This window comes from Enhydra lutris, unplaced genomic scaffold, assembly GCF_002288905.1.
Source record: "Enhydra lutris kenyoni isolate GAN:26980312 unplaced genomic scaffold, ASM228890v2 scaffoldscaffold27, whole genome shotgun sequence".
Taxonomy (NCBI): Eukaryota; Metazoa; Chordata; class Mammalia; order Carnivora; family Mustelidae; genus Enhydra; species Enhydra lutris.
This window is the reverse complement of record NW_019154111.1, coordinates 19,154,745-19,171,931: the sequence shown is the minus strand read 5'-3', so window position 1 is coordinate 19,171,931 and position 17,187 is coordinate 19,154,745. Positions and strand designations below refer to the sequence as shown.

Sequence of the window (17,187 nt, the reverse complement as noted above, 5' to 3'; positions counted from 1 at the left end):
ATATTATGATGGTTTTCTTCTTAATAGACACATTATCCTGCTTCTACTTTTTGGGACTAAATTTGAGAATAAAAATTAAGGAATTGTGTTTATGTTCAGGATTTAATCTTTATTAAATTTAATCTGAAAATAAGTTTTTACTACATGAACATTATTAAAAAGACATGAAACACAGATAAACACACTGGAAAAAATTAAAATTCCCTGTAATGTCACCACTCAGACCTAACCACTCTAAGGATTTTGGTGAATATCCTTCTAGGACTTTCTCTTAAATCAAAAATATATTCTTCTATCTCACAAAAATGAGACTTAGTACCTATATGTTTATTAATTTTTTTTACTCAATGATACAAATATATTATGCACCATTCTTAATTTTGTGTAGTATTCCATTGTATTGTCATAAGAATTTACTAAGCCAGTTCCTCAATTTTGGACACTCAGGTTTTATTTATATAGTTTGATTTTATAAATATCTAGCATCCTCATTTTGACCAGGAGAGAAGGGGTGACATGAAAATTGTCACAATTCAGCCTTCAGTAAATACATTGTGGAAAAATATATTTTGCAAAAAACATTGCAAATAATTGCAAAAACCATGTGAGGTCTGTATGTCTATGTAAGCTTCTTGAGGGTAGAGATTAAGCCTTATTCATTTTTGTATAGCAGGAACTCAATGAACTCAATGTTCCTGTATAGCAGGAACTCAGTGAGTGTTTGGGAATGAATGCATATTTTACCAGCACTTCAGTCCTCTATTTTTGCATTTTTTAAAAAGATTTTATTTATTTATTTGAGACAGAGACAGTGAGAAAGAACATGAGAGAGGAGAAGGTCAGAGGGAGAAGCAGACTCCCCGTGGAGCAGGGAGCTCGATGTGGGACTCGATCCCAGGACTCTGGGATCAGGACCTGAGCCACCTATTTTTGCATTTTTATGTAGAGCTGCCATTTATTAGAGACATTTCTTTTTGGCATCATGGAATGGACACTGGCCCTTTTAAGAATCACAGAATTTAACAGAACCTTAAAGGAGTTAGTAAAAACTGTCTTTTAGATAATGAGGAGCATGTGTGAATCACCATAAAAACACAGCATGAGTGTAAAGTAGGTGAAGTTCAAGGTCATCCCATACCTCTCAGGCACCAGATGCTTTCTTGCTGCCTTCTTAGCAAGCCTCTCCCACTAAGAAGCAAGGACATCCTGCAGCACAGTGGGGAAGACTCTGGGTTTTGAAGTCCGGTAGACTTCTGGTGTCAAACCTTGCTGGCCAGTGTTTATTTGTTAAATAAAATTTGTCAAGTTACAGGACGCCTGGGTGGCTCAGTGGGTTAAGCATCTGACTCTTGATTATGGTTGTAGTCTTTTTTTTTTTTTTTTAAAGATTTTATATATTTATTTGACAGAGATCACAAGTAGGCAGAGAGGCAGAGGAAGGGAAGCAGGCTCTGTGCTGAGCAGAGAGCCTGATGCGGGGCTTGATCCCAGGACCCTGAGATCATGACCCGAGCTGAAGGCAGAGGCTTTAACCCACTGAGCCACCCAGGCGCCCCTGGTTGTGGTCTTGATCTCTGGGTCGTGAGATTGAGGCCCCCCACTTCGGGTTCAACACTCAGAAGGGAGTGTGCTTAAGATCTCTCCCTCTCCCACCGCACCTCCCCCCTGCTCAGGCACACACAGTCTTTCTCTCTCAAATACATAAATAAAGTATTAAAAAATTGTCAAGTTACTTCACCTATAAAATTAGAGTTAAAAAGGCCACTTTGTTGTGAAGTTTAAATGGGCTAAAGTTTGCAAAGCAGTACAGTCCCTTAAACATAATGTGTCCCAGACTTAGAACTACTATTAATATAATGTGTGTATATTCACACTCGTGTGTGTGTGTGTGTGTGCACATACATATGGGGGCAAGCAATCACAACAAGTTGAGGGTGCCATTCAGTTTTCCATGTTTAAGGCTTTTGCTTATTGAATAAAATCATAAATGCAGTTCAGATCTCATTTGCTAGCCTTGCAATATATTCAATGCAAATTTTCTTTTTCTTTTTCAAGATTTTATTTATTTATTCATGAGAGACGGGGTGGGGGGTGGCGGGAGAAGCAGGCTTCCCACTGAACAGGGAGCCTGATGCGGGACTTGATTCCAGGACCCCGGGATCATGACCTGAGTCGAAGGCAGACACTTAACCATCTGAGCCACCTAGGTGCCCCAGTGCATTCTTTCTTTAAAAAAATATATGTGTGTGTGTGTGTGTGTGTGTGTGTGTGTGTGTGTGTATAAAATGCTTTTCAAGACAGGTTTGCATGAAAGAGTGTCCCTGTAGCCTAATATTGTATTTGAGCTGCGAGAAATTTTCTGTACTTTGCTGAAAAATGTCACAATGAATTAAACATCAGTAGACTCACCTTCTTGAAGGTCAGTGATTTTAAATAGCATTCGTTAAGGTCACATGAATGTTATCACTGTGCTTCAGCTACATGCAGAAAAGTGACCTGAAGATTATTTACTTCTTAGACGGTTGTATATTTTGTTGATGAAGTTACAATGTGTCCCTAGAAAAGACTGACTGAATTAGGTAGAGTCTGAAAGATTCCTTTTGGCTACTTATCGAAAGTGAGTAATGCAGTCATTGAGAGGTACAGATCAGTGGCGGATCATTTCTAGTTATTATTTTTAACATTTGTGGCAACGTTTACATGTGGTTTCATTAAGATCTGCTGCTCCCTGAGGGGAAATCACGACCTTAATATTGGTTGTCTTCTGAGTCTGTAAATCTTCAAGTTCTTTGTAACGAAGTCATCAAAACACCTGTCTCAGTATTTTTTGAAGTAAGGCTCGTCCGCCTCAAAGGAGGATATGGTGGGTTATCAGTGTGTATCACAGAGTACTTTTGTCACGGGCTGTGTTGAACTGTGTCAGCTCATTGGGAACTAACTGGGTAAAATCTAGTGACATCTTAGGTAATTGTGACCTTTTCTCTGCCACTCCCCAAGAATCACCATTTTGTCTTTTCACCTGCATCCACAGTCTAACCCTTAGTCCGTGGAGCTAAGGCTGGACCTTCTCCGTCAGGCAATTTGTCCTTCCTTCAAACCAGGCACTTAGAACAGCAAAGATGGAAGGAGACTTGTTATCTCCTTTGGCCATCAGCATCAACTTTTTTTTTTTTTAAGATTTTTTATTTATTTATTTGACAGATAGAGATCACAAGTAGGCAGAGAGGCAGGCAGAGAGAGAGAGGAGGAGGCAGGCTCCCTGCTGAGCAGAGAGCCCGATGTGGGGCTCGATCCCAGGACACTGGGACCATGACCTGAGCCGAAGGCAGAGGCTTTAACCCACTGAGCCACCCAGGCGCCCCCGGCAGCATCAACTTTTGTGCTTGACTGAGAGACTTGTCACAGCTGGAGTTGTCTATAATCTCTTCATCTGTATTACTCCTTCTTTATTTATTTTCCTTTTCTTTTTCCACTTTTTCCTTTTCCCTTTTAACACTCAGTGCTTCAGTCTTTGGTACTCGCTCTGCAAGTCTTGTGTGTTCCTCTGTGTGGGGCATTCACTCTCCATTTAAGCTCACGTAATTTGTGAGAAAACACATGACCTTGTATCCGCTGCAAGTTTATAAAACTTTTACAACTCTAAGTGGGAAAAACGTGTAATTTTGAAAGCACAGCCAAACTTGGTCTCAATGGCATTTTTTTTTTTACCAGTTTCTTTTGCATTCTTTTAAAATGGGGTCTAGGACATAGAAACTCAAAGCACCCATTACATTTAATAGCTTACTAAATTTAAAGGTTAGCAGCTGTCATAGGAATGAGCTTCCTAAAGGCAAGAACAGTGCCATCTTTATTTGTATGTCCAGAGTGCCTGGAACCAAGGAGATGAGCATTGAATGTTAAAAATCGGTTTTGAAGTCAGAACGCTTATAAGCTCCCTTACAAAGAAAACTACATCCTCGTTCTTTCCACGTGAGCAGACTTTGCATTTGTACTGAGGCACTTACTTGTATTCTGTGTGACTTGACATGGACCCCAGATTTGTCACAGCCTGGCTCATTGCCAAGGGCTGCAGGAACCAGATTCTCCTTCTTGGCCAGTGTTCTTGAAAGAATCCATCACTGTGACCCAGATCACGTGCAGCTTGTGGAAAGGAATCGGGCATGGGATTCAGTCCTAAAGAAGGAAATGAGGCCTCAGTATGGTTCTGAACTCCTCATAATCAAGGAAATTATTTTTTTGTTACTGTCTTATTTTATCGTTCAGTAGCTTGTATTTGGTGTCTGAGTAAATGTTGATCTGGAAAACCCTTCCTTGATTTTCAATCCAGATGATGTGATGTATAGAGTATATATCCTTCTAATATGATAAGCAAATTTTAATAAGAAATAGATAAGGTAAACCTGGAAAATTTAGTGCAAATTAATAACTTATCCCACGGTCATTACCCACTTTTTTGTATGAACACCAAGTAGGGTATATGGAATGAACTAGAGTATTATTTTTAAAATCCATTCCTACCTTATAGAAGGGCAGCCCTTCGGCAAGATCATAAACAATATACAGAGGTACAAGTTTTTCTCTTGAATACATTCTGAAGTATATTATCTTTTTTCTGGAAGATCCCTATTTCAGCTAGCATCTAAAAGATAAAATTCAGCTGCTGTTTTATAACATGTTGCTAAGCTATTGATTATCGCAAAACAAAAGAAACATCTAAAAAAGTAAATTTCTCGTTAAAATGTGAAGACTAAACTATTAAACAAATTACCTGTAAACTCTAACATATTTATAAAGCAGAAAGCTAAGGAATAATAACTCCGTGACAAGGAAATACAAGTTTCGTTTTAAAGCCCTACTTTATATTAATGCTGATTCTTAACATTTGAAACATCTGCTGATTTCAACTATTAAGGCAAAATAAACACAGACATCCCACCAAAGTAATTTTCTGCTAATTAGGCAGCAGTCTTTTGGGTATTTTTGCAGCTAATAATTTTATATTTTCTCGAGAGATTTTTGCTTTGTGTGCATGCATAAAACTTTAATGCATTTTAAGGTAGTTTCATTTGGGGGGGAAGGAGAATAGTTCACTTTAAATCATTCCTACTCACTAAAAAGAGGGATTGACTTTTGTAGGACAAAATCTACAAATGATATTGTCCAGAATTGCTTTCAACCTTCTAAAAATGAGCACGGGGTTCATTAGAAGCAAGATTGAGGCAATCCTGTTCCTCCAATGATATAGCTCACGTGAGTAGCGAGCTCACTTTTGAGATGCTCGATGATCTTCTGCCATCTGGTGGCCGCCAAAGAAGGGCCACTGGACAGAGTGACGACCATGTAGTCTAGACCTAAATCGGAATGCATTTTCTTATTCTACATTCATGCCTCTTGATGAATTCATGTTTTTGGAGAATTGTCCTCTTACTCCGAAAGGAACACCTCACCCTAAATCCTTAATAAACAAACCAAAAAACCCATAGTTTTTACAGTGAATAGTCCTGTCTCTAATTCATATAAGATTATACATGTATTTTTTTAAAGTATATATATTTATATTTTTCTGGGACATTTATATACCATTGCTAGCAGAGCAAACATAAGCTAAAATTCCTATTATTAAATACTGTAGATACAATTTAAGTTTCCATTGACGAGGTCACTTGTTAGTTTTGGCTGCCCTCTTGTGTTCACAAGCGAAACTACAAGTTAGTATAGACAAAAGGCTTTTCGGTCCCATTCTGATGATGCTGTTGCAATATCTTCACTGAGTCTTTAGCAGTTGACCATTGGTTGACTTACGTTAACTGCATGGTCTCATGTAGTGTCTTTGTAACTTCAGGCATCTCCTAGAAACAAAGCTTGGATTCTGTGAGCATATCAATCTTTAGCTTTAAAGAACTTTCTCCCTCTCTTTTGCAAATTTATCTGGCCTCTGAAAAGATTATATTTATTGCTTTGCTTCATTAGCACAATATCATAAAATTTTATAATTTTCCTTATAATTAGCCCAAATTATCACATTGTGAATGTATTTCAGAAAGTATCAGAATACTCTTTTTGATGGTATTAAATCTTTGGCATGATTCCCAGCATGGGCTTGAATTTGCTGTAAGAAGTCCCTGAACGATTTTAAAAGTATTTTTTCAGATCAGTCAAAGAAATCTTCTAATTTCCTAAAATTAATTGCTTAATCTATTTAAAAATACCAAAGTGGGGTTTTTGTCAGCAGGTTCGAAACATACAGAAAGGATAGTTTTAGTTGTTCTTGTATGGTTTTCTCTGATAGAGAATTTTACATTATTTCCAGGATTTTGAAACAACATAATGTTTGGTAATAGACCCTGTGTTATAATTTTAAATTCTCTTCATCCTGAGCCAAAGATACCTGTCAGGTACCAAATAAGAGAAATAAAAACATCATGAGATTGAAGATATCCTTTGGATTGGCATGCCAAATGTATTCAAGACAGTGTTCTAAACAATAGAGAAATAAGAAGCTGTGGCTCTTACGTTTATAACCTGCTGCAAGACGCAGGACCTGTTCAGGAAAAAATAATATAAGAGAACATGCAATTAATGCAATAGTAGTGTTAAAGCAAAACGGACAGTTGAAAATGACACAGCTCACTTCACATTGATCAGAGCATGCGTAGCAGGAGGGAGCATTCGACCTAGACCTTTCCTGAATGGGAAGGTAGGAAGCAGATAAAGGAAGGAGGGAAAGAAGAAGTGTTTCAGATATACGAAATGGCATAAGCAAAAGCTCCATATTGGAGAAGTGTTAACTTTTTACCTTCTGTTAAAATAAAACACAACAAATTTTCGTAGAATATGTGTTTTTAGTTGTTAAAATGCTAGAGGCTGACATTGTAATAATAACTGTACTTTTTGTCTCTCTCTGAAGTCTGTAGTTCAGAACCAGAAAATGTTCAAGCTGACCCAGAGAATTATACCAGCCTTCTTGTTACATGGGAGAGACCTCGAGTAGTTTATGACACCATGATTGAGAAATTTGCAGTTCTGTACCAGCAGTTAGAGGGAGAAGACCAAACCAAGCGTGAATTTTTGACAGATGGCTATCAAGACTTGGTAACTATTAAGATCAGTTGTTTCATGTATTGATAACATTGTGGTTTAATTTCCATGGAAAGAACTTAGAAGACTTTAATTATATCACGTACTGATAGCACTAGAATTTAATGTTCAAGGTAGAAACTTAGAAATGATTACATATCGTTGCCCTAAACTTTGTGTGAAACTCTCCAGTGCGGAGGAGAGGAAGCAGAAACTATACTAAATTAGGTCGAAACTTACAGGGAATTACCCTAGGTTCTTATTTATCTTCAATTACAGAAAGGTCCCAGCTTTGCCAAAAACAGCATTATAGAGTAGACACTTATACAAGAATTAGGACCTAGAGTTCATCTAGGGTAGTCTCTCTTTACAAATAAAGGGACTCAGAGAACAGTTAAATACCTTGACTGTGATCTCGCAGTTGTGGAAATAATTGAACCTGGAATCTCAGTGCTCTGATACTGTCATATATCATTGCCCCACCATACTCTACCAGCACGAGAAAATAGAGTAGGGGACTCTTTGCATCAAATTCCCAAGTAATAGATGTGAAGTCAATTGAGTCGGAACTTTTGGAATCTGAGGCAGATTCCAAAGGAATCTTATCCACTTCCTTCTCCTCTCCACCCATGCACACACACTAAAGAAAATAAACTACAGTATGAAACAGTTGAATCACTGTATTATACACCTGAAACTAACATTGTATATTAACTAACTGGAATTAAAATTAAAACTTTTTTTAAAAGTTCAGGTTCGTTCTGTGACCTGAGTATCTCAGTATTAAACTTCGTCTTGATAGGGAAACATTGGCCATAGATTGGGGTCTAGTTGAGAACACCTTATCTGGGTAAGGCCCTAGGAGAGCCCCAGTGCAGGCCAAAGGCGTTGCTGAACTGTGCATTCACACAGCTGGAGTTCCACCAGGCCGAGGAACCTGCATTTAAACAAAAACTATCCTTGATACCATGGTGTTGAGTATCATATGGAAAAAATTGATAAAATACCTAACGACTTTTTAATCCAGGTGTCTAGAACAGAGATATTATGAACTATGCATGTCACACAATTTTGAGAATATGCGATTTTTTCATTTCATAATGATGTTAAGAAAATAATAATTCTATTACTGTTTGGCTTATATATTGTTGTGATAAAGAGATAGATTGGTTTTTCATCATATTTTTCACATTTGCCCTTTGCAAATGGTACATGTTTATTTGTCTAAGATATTAATTTGTAGTTTAGGGTACTCATTTAAGAATCTGATGAGTTCTAGTTAAAAATAAAACTTTCTAAAACTAAAATTGACTTCTCAAAAAAACAAACAAAAAGCCTAATTCACAAATATCACAAGTTCAACTTAACAACATTGCATAGTTCTTCTTAGATTAATAAAATATATTTTCCGTTAACAGATGAGAAAATGTTTTCTAAAGACAGATGTCTGTTATGTAAGTGTCCTGTTGAGAATAATACATCAGTATAACTATTGACATCTTTCTTTTAGGGTGCTATTCTCAATAATTTACTACCCAATATGAGTTATGTGCTTCAGATAGTAGCCATTTGCACTAATGGCTTATACGGAAAGTACAGTGACCAGCTTATTGTTGACATGCCTTCTGATGACCCGGGTAAGTCCCCTGTTATGCCTTTATATCTACATCAATGAGGCTAGTTTAGTTATAGGATACAATGTGCCTTTATCTCTGAATTTATATTGTTTTGGCCAGAAGGCAAAATGATTTTTTTTTTTTTTTTTTTTTTTTGGTCTGGATCATCAGCTAATTTTTTGAAGCATGGAAACCATTTTCATTCAAAAGATCTGGTGCACGACAATAAGTAAATTTATTCTAAATGTGGACGTTTTCTGTTTGTGAAATAAGAACAGCAAAATCTGTTGTTATGTCTGTAATGGTCATCAAGTGAAAATACCCATGTAAATATTAAGACTTCTATTTTGAGAATGAAGAATCGATTTCATTTGTGTTCATTTCCTTTTTCAGCCCCCAAAGCATTTTGTAGTAAGTATATACGTGATCATAAGATCATGTGAGGTACTTTGACGTATCTATACAAAACATCTGATAGTTTGTCTTGGGTCCTTTCTCTTTTCTTTCTTTTTTTTAAATGATATGTGTATCTTAGGTATTTTCACCCACTTTTTATAATTCTGTGTGAAGGTGTTAGAGTGCTTTCCTCTTAGTTGATTTGCCAGGACTGTTTCACAAAGCGAAACAAAGATGTTGCTTCTAATTGTATTTTATTTGCATGCATTTTTCCGTAAGTATTACGGGAAAATCTTTTGATCTAAAACCTTATGCGATAATTAAATAAAGTGCAGACCATCGTAATTTGACAATTTACAAATGTATATAATTAAAGCCTTCCTTTTGTTAGCATAAGCAGTTTTAAGGTAAGAGAATGGAATTACGTATGTATATGTATGTATATGTGTATATTTATATACATATAGACATCATGCTTATGCATATTCATAAATACATGCAAACGTGCATACACAAATGTAAATATTCTGTGGTCATCCCATCATACCATGAGTCAACTCACTGACATTTTTATAAATTTTTAATGGATGGTAATATATTAATTAAAGCCTATTCCAATTTGACGTATTGAAGAAACACTGGTATGCTGATTAGCCTTTGTGGTCTCTATGATACAGCAAGGACTTTACTCCATTACGAGCTTGTTAATTGATTACCTCAACTGAGGTGTTCTCACTAGTTAAATTTTTAAGCCAAAGTATGTTTGTCAGAGCATTAGATGATAGATTATGTATCCTCCTAAACCGTAGGCTGCAAAACTTGCCAAGATATTTCCCAGATTAAAATGTGGGTGGCTATTGAATATTACTACTATCACGATGGCAATGTCACTATTTAATATTTCTTATGATCTGCCTCATGACCTGGGTATAATGTATTGTTTTTATTTAGCATTGATTTTCAGAATGAGGTTATTTTTAAACAGAATGTGAACTCTAAATCTTATGGAAACTTGAGTACCAAATTAATTGGCCCATTAGCAGTTATCCCATATCATGCTCCTCCACTGGCTGTCATCCCTCACCAAAGTTCCCCATATGGATCCACCCAGAAAATGACGTGTTTAACAGAGCAACATTGACTATATTGGCCAATATCATATGTGAATTGATAAAATATGGCATATAAAAATCCCCCCGAATGCTGTTGTGTATATTAGGGTATGAATTATGTTAAATACATTCATTTAATTTGCTACTGTCATTTAATTATACCACTCTCATTTCTGCCCATAAAACAATTTCCCAGGAGTTTACAAAAAATAATTACTTCTAGCTATTTGTGGCATGTCTTTCTTACTCTATCCACTATGTCAGAATTTTAAACTTTAGGAATTTTTTTTCTCTTTTTATGTTGCTGAGATGCTTATTGCATAAAGAAAAACAGACTGAATGTTTATTTTCTGCAGAAGTGATTTCTGAGTGCTCCTGTCAGACTGAGTCTATATTGGCCCAAAGTACAACATCCTTGTATCATCTGTAGCTTGTTCACATTTATACATAATAACAAACATTGTAACTTGATTTCCATTTATTCAAAGGCTGAGGACACTGTTGAGTCCTCAGATGTGAGGATTTATTATGAGATATTAATTTGGGCATACCATTTAATCTCCATGAATATCTCAGTCCCTTAAAGCATTTTGTACAGTAATGATGTTTTAGTAAAAGATGGTATTTGATTTGATGTTTCACTATGATATTCCTCTTCAAAGCTAATGTTAAAAACTTACATAGATTAGTCCTTAATTATTTCTACCAAAAAGTCCTCCATCAAAAGCCAACTTACCCAATATTTGGGGTCTTCCTATTTTTCATAAAGAAAATATTTGTTCTTTTAGAACTCATTTTTCCTGATCTAAAAGGTGGTAATGGCATTTCAATTCATATATTTTCAATTTGTTATTAAAACTACATTATCTTAAATATTGTTTCTGTGGTACATATATCACAGTAAAAATCTTGACCAAAGTACTATCTTGTGGTTTAGTGTGATGATACCTACAAGATTTGTGAGTTTTATGATTTATGTGACTAATGGAGATATAGGTGGCCTTTGAGTTTGTTGCTTATTTCATCATTTTTATTAGTACCATTTCATCCTGTTAATCATGTTGTTCATTAACTTAGTAACATTATAATGTATCCTATTGAATTATTTATTATTATTTCAGATAAGCTTTTTTCTAAATACTGTATATAGTTTTTTGCTTTTGTTAAAAAGAAATGAAGGAGGTCATTTATAGTTGCCTCCTTTTTTCAACGGTAGATTTCAAATATTTTAATCCATATCCATGAAAGAAAACTCAACCTTCCAAATTGTGAATTTAACTTGGGCTAATTTGATTGTTGTTTGTGCATTTTAATTACACTTGTGTACCACAATGTCACCATAAGACTAGTGGCCATGAAACATTACTGCAAATTGCCATTTTCAAATACATGCATAAATTTATATTAAGAAACAATTTGATTTTGTCCAGGAAATCTTGTTAAGGTTAAACTGAAATGTATATTCTTTGTAGAAAATTATATTTATGAATAAGTAATTCATAAATATATTTATTTCATTGTAACTAAAATAATTGTGTCATTTCTACATAGAGTTAGTTATTATACAATTATAAAGGAAATTATTTAAGTACATGTTGTAGGGCCTTGATAATTGTGTGTGTCAAATTTAAATGCATGGTGAATTAGATCAACACATTTTTCTGTTGTTGTGTGCTTTTCAGTCATATTATAGTTGTGTTTGTTCAATCACTCTACATCTGTCCTTGCTCTGCTGTACCATCCTGTGCTATGGGTGTTATTATATAATAATATTTGAAATCACAGTTTGAAGAGATTGCAGTCTACATTGCTTTGCCTTTTTGCACTGTAAAACTTGGCTTCCTTCAATTAAATAAGCCTTGCCTGCCAATCTACGTCAGTGTTGCTTTTTTGTGTTATGGAATATTATTGTGTGACTAACATGTCCTTTTAGAAAACTTAATGTTACATGTGCTTCCAGAACCAGAATGAACCAATCACTTTTGTTCAGTTATCACACTTACATGAATTTTAAGTGTTCGCTAGAAAGAAAAAATATTAACAGTCTTTACTGTTGGACATTTTATAGCCTTCATGCAGTCTGTTTTGAGAACGTGAACGAGAAGACTGTAAACTAGTATAATTTTGAACAACTTAATATATCAGTATTGCCTGAATCAGGTCAGTGGCTACTGAAATAGCAGTTGTTTGTGAGGAAGCAGCCGGCCAGAGAGCACCCAGTATGAGATCTTGTGCCCATCACCAGAACGACACCTTGGGTGCTGGGAACTCTCAGAGTTAGAAATATGGCCTCAGAATCTCCAGGAAGAGAGGAAACATTTTCTAAAATTATTTTATTTCAAAATTGTTCTGAAGAGGCCCAGGAGTAGATTTTTGGACTATAAGGGGGAAGAAGTATTCCAGGGCAACCCCAGAATTTTGGTCAATTTGAATAATCAAATTGGAAACCAAAACAAAGATCCTTCAAAGTGGGTTAGTACTTACAGATATGAAGTCATCCACGCTTGGGGTATTTACCTATGAGAGTGCCATGAAGCAAAGAGGGACCCAAGGACTGCTTGGAGCCATACATTCTGCCCCTAGGGCCTAAAGCAGGCCCAGAGGAAATGTCTCACTTCTTATAGGGGTGAACAGTAAAGCTCATTGATACTCTTTTAGTAGAGCTCATTGATACTCTTCAGGGGAAATGACTGGGTAAAATCATGTATTCTAACTTACAAGAACCCAAATCCATATAGTCAGTTTGTGCTGTGGTAAAAGGATAAAAATAGATCCCATGCAATGACATACTCTGAGAATATGGAAAGAAAAGGAGGTCAGTCCTCAATGTGGTAATTATATATACCCTACCCCAGCCTTGACAATCAGTAAGATAATGTTTTTGCCCATTAGAAATATGATGTTAGGTAAACTTAGATCATGGTTTTGTTTGCTTGCTTGTTTTTTTTGTTTGTTTGTTTGATTTTGGTTTTTTTTTTTTAAGATTTTATTTATTTATTTGACAGACAGAGATCACAAGTAGGCAGAGAGGCAGGCAGAGAGAGAGAGGGAGGGGGAAGCAGGCTCCCTTCTGAGCAGAGAGCCCAGTGTGGGGCTCGATCCCATCAGGACCTGAGCTGAAGGCAGAGGCTTTAACCCACTGAGCCACCCAGGCGCCCCATGCTTGCTTGTTTTTAATTTTAAAAACATTTCCTTAAGCATGTTGAAGAGAATGGATTATCACTGAGCCTTTTTTTCCCACGGCCTCTTAACAGAGAAAAATTGACAGTATCATATAAGTATCACTAGCAAATATTTGTTATGACTTGCCCTTATTAATATTAAAATATTTTAAAAGTACATGAAAGGGTGTGACTCCATTTAAAAGCATTTCGGTAAAATTATGCATTGTGTTACAGGCTGAATTTGAAGGCTTTCATGTCCATGAACTTCTCTAATTGTGCTTTATAGAAAATCATATGAAGGTTCTTGTTTGTCTTTTACAGTTCAACTGCATCCATCCCGTCTTTAAACTCATCTGCATTGATTTCCTTGGAGGTTATAGAGACACAAATGTTTCAAACTATTGAAATCAGTTTAATTTCAAAACATGAAGAATAAAGAGCATGAAAAACAAAAAAATAGAAAATGGAGAACATTAATGATCCAAATAAAGGATCCAAACTCTTTCATGGTCGGTTTTAACAAGAAAAAAAAAAATAGAGTATTGAAATTTAAGTCAGGGCTAAATTAACATTGTTCAGGGTAAGTAACTTTGAGACAGCTGAAGAGTCAAAGGTATTAATTTTATCTAAATTCTCTTGAGAGGGTGAATCACTTCTCAATTTTTCTTGACTCCTCTAAGTACAATCCATGCATAGGACTACGTGTTGGTCTTATATTTTTCTTTCTTCCTTTCTTTCTTTTTAGGGTCTTACGTTTCTTAATGCCTAGAAATTTTCTGATAAAAATAAACTCAAAAAAGTCTGTGGGTTTTTTTTTTTAACTTTTCTGTATGTATATTTTATTTTATTTTTTATTTTTTTTATTTTATTGTTCAATTAGCCAACATATAGTACATCATTAGTTTTTGATGTAGTGTTCAACAGTTCATTAGTTGCATATAATACCCAGTGCTCATCACCACACGCGCCCTCTGTAATACCCATCACCCTATTACCCCATCCTCCCACTGCCTTCCCTCCCATAACCCTCAGTTTGGGTCCCGGAGTCTAAAGTCTCTCATAGTTTGTCTCCCTCTCTGATTTCTTCCCATTCCGTTTTCCCTCCCTTGTCCTGTGATCTTATTCCTTATGTTCCACATATGAGTGAAACCAAATGATAATTGTCTCTTTCTGATTGACTTACTTCACTCAGCATAATCCCCTCCAGTCCCGTCCATGTTGATACAAATGGTGGGTATTCATCCTTTCTGATCGCCGAGTAATACCCCATTGTGTATATGAACCACATCTTCTTTATCCATTTGTCTGTTGAAGGACGTCTCAGCTCCTTCCACAGTTTGGCTATTGTGGGGGGGGGGATAAAAGAAAGAAAGGAAACCTGTGTTATAAAACAGGGCTGGATGTGATCAACATTTCATGTTAATTCTATTTTGCCTTTGAAAACTTTAGAGCATATGCATTTCCCGTGAGGATACTTAGAGGTACAAAGCCTAGAACAGAAGCAGCATGGGGATAGTGAAGAGCATGAATTTTGGAGATGGAGTGAGATACTTCAGAAGCTCTCTTGTAATAATGCTCAGCTCAAGCTGAAGCCATTGCAGCCCGGATGAAGCGTGAGGAACAGTGCTTCTCCCGTGGGCTCCTCTGTAATTTGGCATCGGGTCTAGATTCCTTGTTGGAGAGAGAGAGAACCAGCTCCTAATCTTTCCTCACATTTGCTGACAGGTTTTGTTTCAGGACTGAGATATCCATGTCCTGGAAATAGACTGATTCTGGTCATTGAGAACCACAGGCTTGAACGATCCTGGCCAGTGCGTTGTTTGCATAGACAGCACTACTGAGTTTCCCTGGGGAGGAGGACCTGGAGTGACTCTGGTCAGTCGTTCCTGTCCATTTGGTGTGACACCCTGTGTACATATATATTAGCGTGAGCCCAGATTCACAGTAGTAACGGAATCATGTGACCCTCAACCAGAAGAGGAACTGAAGGAATAAGTAGCTGAACAAGAAAATAAATCGTGTCAATTGTTTGTTGTTGTTGTTGTTAAGATTGTATTTATGTGGGACACCTGGGTGGCTCAGTTGGTTGAGCAGCTGCCTTCGGCTCAGGTCATGATCCCAGCATCCTGGGATCGAGTCCCGCATCGGGCTCCTTGCTCTGCGGGGAGCCTGCTTCCCCCTCTGCCTCTGCCTGCCATTCTGTCTGCCTGTGCTCGCTCGCTCTCCCTCTCTCTCTCTGATAAATAAATAAAAAAATCTTTAAAAAAAAAAAGATTGTATTTATGTATTTGAGAGAAAGAGTGAGTGAATGAGAGAGAGAAAGAGCACACGTGTAGGGGGAGAGGGAGAAGTAGGCTCCCCCCCAAGCAGGGAGCCCGAAGCAGGGCCCGATCCCAGGATCCTGGGATCACAACCTGAGCTGAAGGCAGACACTTAACTGACTAAGCCACCCAGATGCCCCTAAATCCTGTCAATTCTCTCCCTAATCCCTGGCATTGCCCGAACTATCAGCCTGCTAAGGATGAAGCTCTACACTGATGAAAAATTATTTCAGTTTTTTATACTCAGTAATATCAGCCTGTCTGCCTCTCCCTTCTTAGCTTTACTCCCACACAGAGGGGAGGGGGAAGGAAAAGGGAATTGGAGTCGAGGATAGAGATGAAGGTTTTGAATGCAGTTTCATATAGGTGTGTGTAACGGTGTGTTATGTAGTGTTCAATAGTATTGAAACCTAAAATCTGAAATTTTTATTTTTGGAGATTCTGTATTTTCAAAGCTAACAAGTCTTTTTTTTTTTTTCCTCTCTCTCCCCTTTACATCCAAAGGTAAACCTGCAGGGTTGGAATTGTTGGATAAACATTTTAATAATTTTGTTTCTGATTTCGTAGAACTTGACCTCTTCCCTGAATTAATTGGAACTGAAGAAATAGTCAAGGTATTGTAGCTATTTTTATATTAACATGTTATAAAATTAAAAAGTCTTTTTTCAGGTATTGGTTAAGTTGCAGATGTTGCATCAATCAAAGTTCATGATGCATTATTCATTATACGGTTAGTTGCTGAGCTCTGTAGACGGCCACGTAATTGATACACAGAATTCTTCCATGGAAGAACTGGAAGAGACTTTGATAGAATCATAAAAATAACAAAAAGTGATGATGATAAAAAAATGAACTTTAAAGATAATTATAGCTATAAACTAGATCTATAATTTAGAATTTTTTCAGTGTTCAAGTTTTTCTGAAAGACTAATATTTAGCCAATTCTTAATATTTCTACAGATTATTTATAAATACCTTAACTAATGGTTGACAGATTGATAATAAGTATGAGCACAAATACAAGTTGTATATATTCTTTTGCCCATTCAATATAAATAATTGTGTTTGGATTATTCATCTGATGAGTGTCTGTTGCTAGCATAATGTCTTATAAGTAGGTATTCAAGAATATTTATAAATTTTAACATCATCTTAGTTTTTAAAATAGAGAAGATATGGTGGATGCACCGTCTGTTTCATCCTCAGCCAAAATGTACTATTCATCCTAACTGAGATTGTATGTTAAATCCAGGTGCTATTCTTAATGTCGTATGAATGTATGTATATGTACACGTGTGCATGAGGTCACAGAGTGTGATAACTAATGCTTCCATCTGGCAATAAATGGCAGTTAGATTGTGTTCTCACATGTATAATTGTCTCAATAATTTATATATCTTATGGCACTTCCCTCCTGCAAAGGATTATTTTACCAAAGTGAGCCATCTACCTTTCAACAAGAGTTCACAAAATTCAGCTAAGGATATCTTTGTGTGTGTGT

General features: G+C 36.4%; 1 protein-coding gene across 1 annotated transcript in view; it reads left to right on the top strand.

Annotated features, from left to right (window-relative positions):
• LOC111151984 (protein tyrosine phosphatase, receptor type Z1) overlaps window positions 1-17,187 on the top strand; it is a 179,361-nt gene that overhangs the window by 111,697 nt on the left and 50,477 nt on the right. Inside the window, exons 9-11 of the mRNA XM_022510240.1 lie at window positions 6,908-7,092; window positions 8,588-8,714; window positions 16,254-16,300. Of these exons, the coding sequence (XP_022365948.1) occupies window positions 6,908-7,092; window positions 8,588-8,714; window positions 16,254-16,300 (359 nt within the window). The remainder of the gene's footprint in view (window positions 1-6,907; window positions 7,093-8,587; window positions 8,715-16,253; window positions 16,301-17,187) is intronic.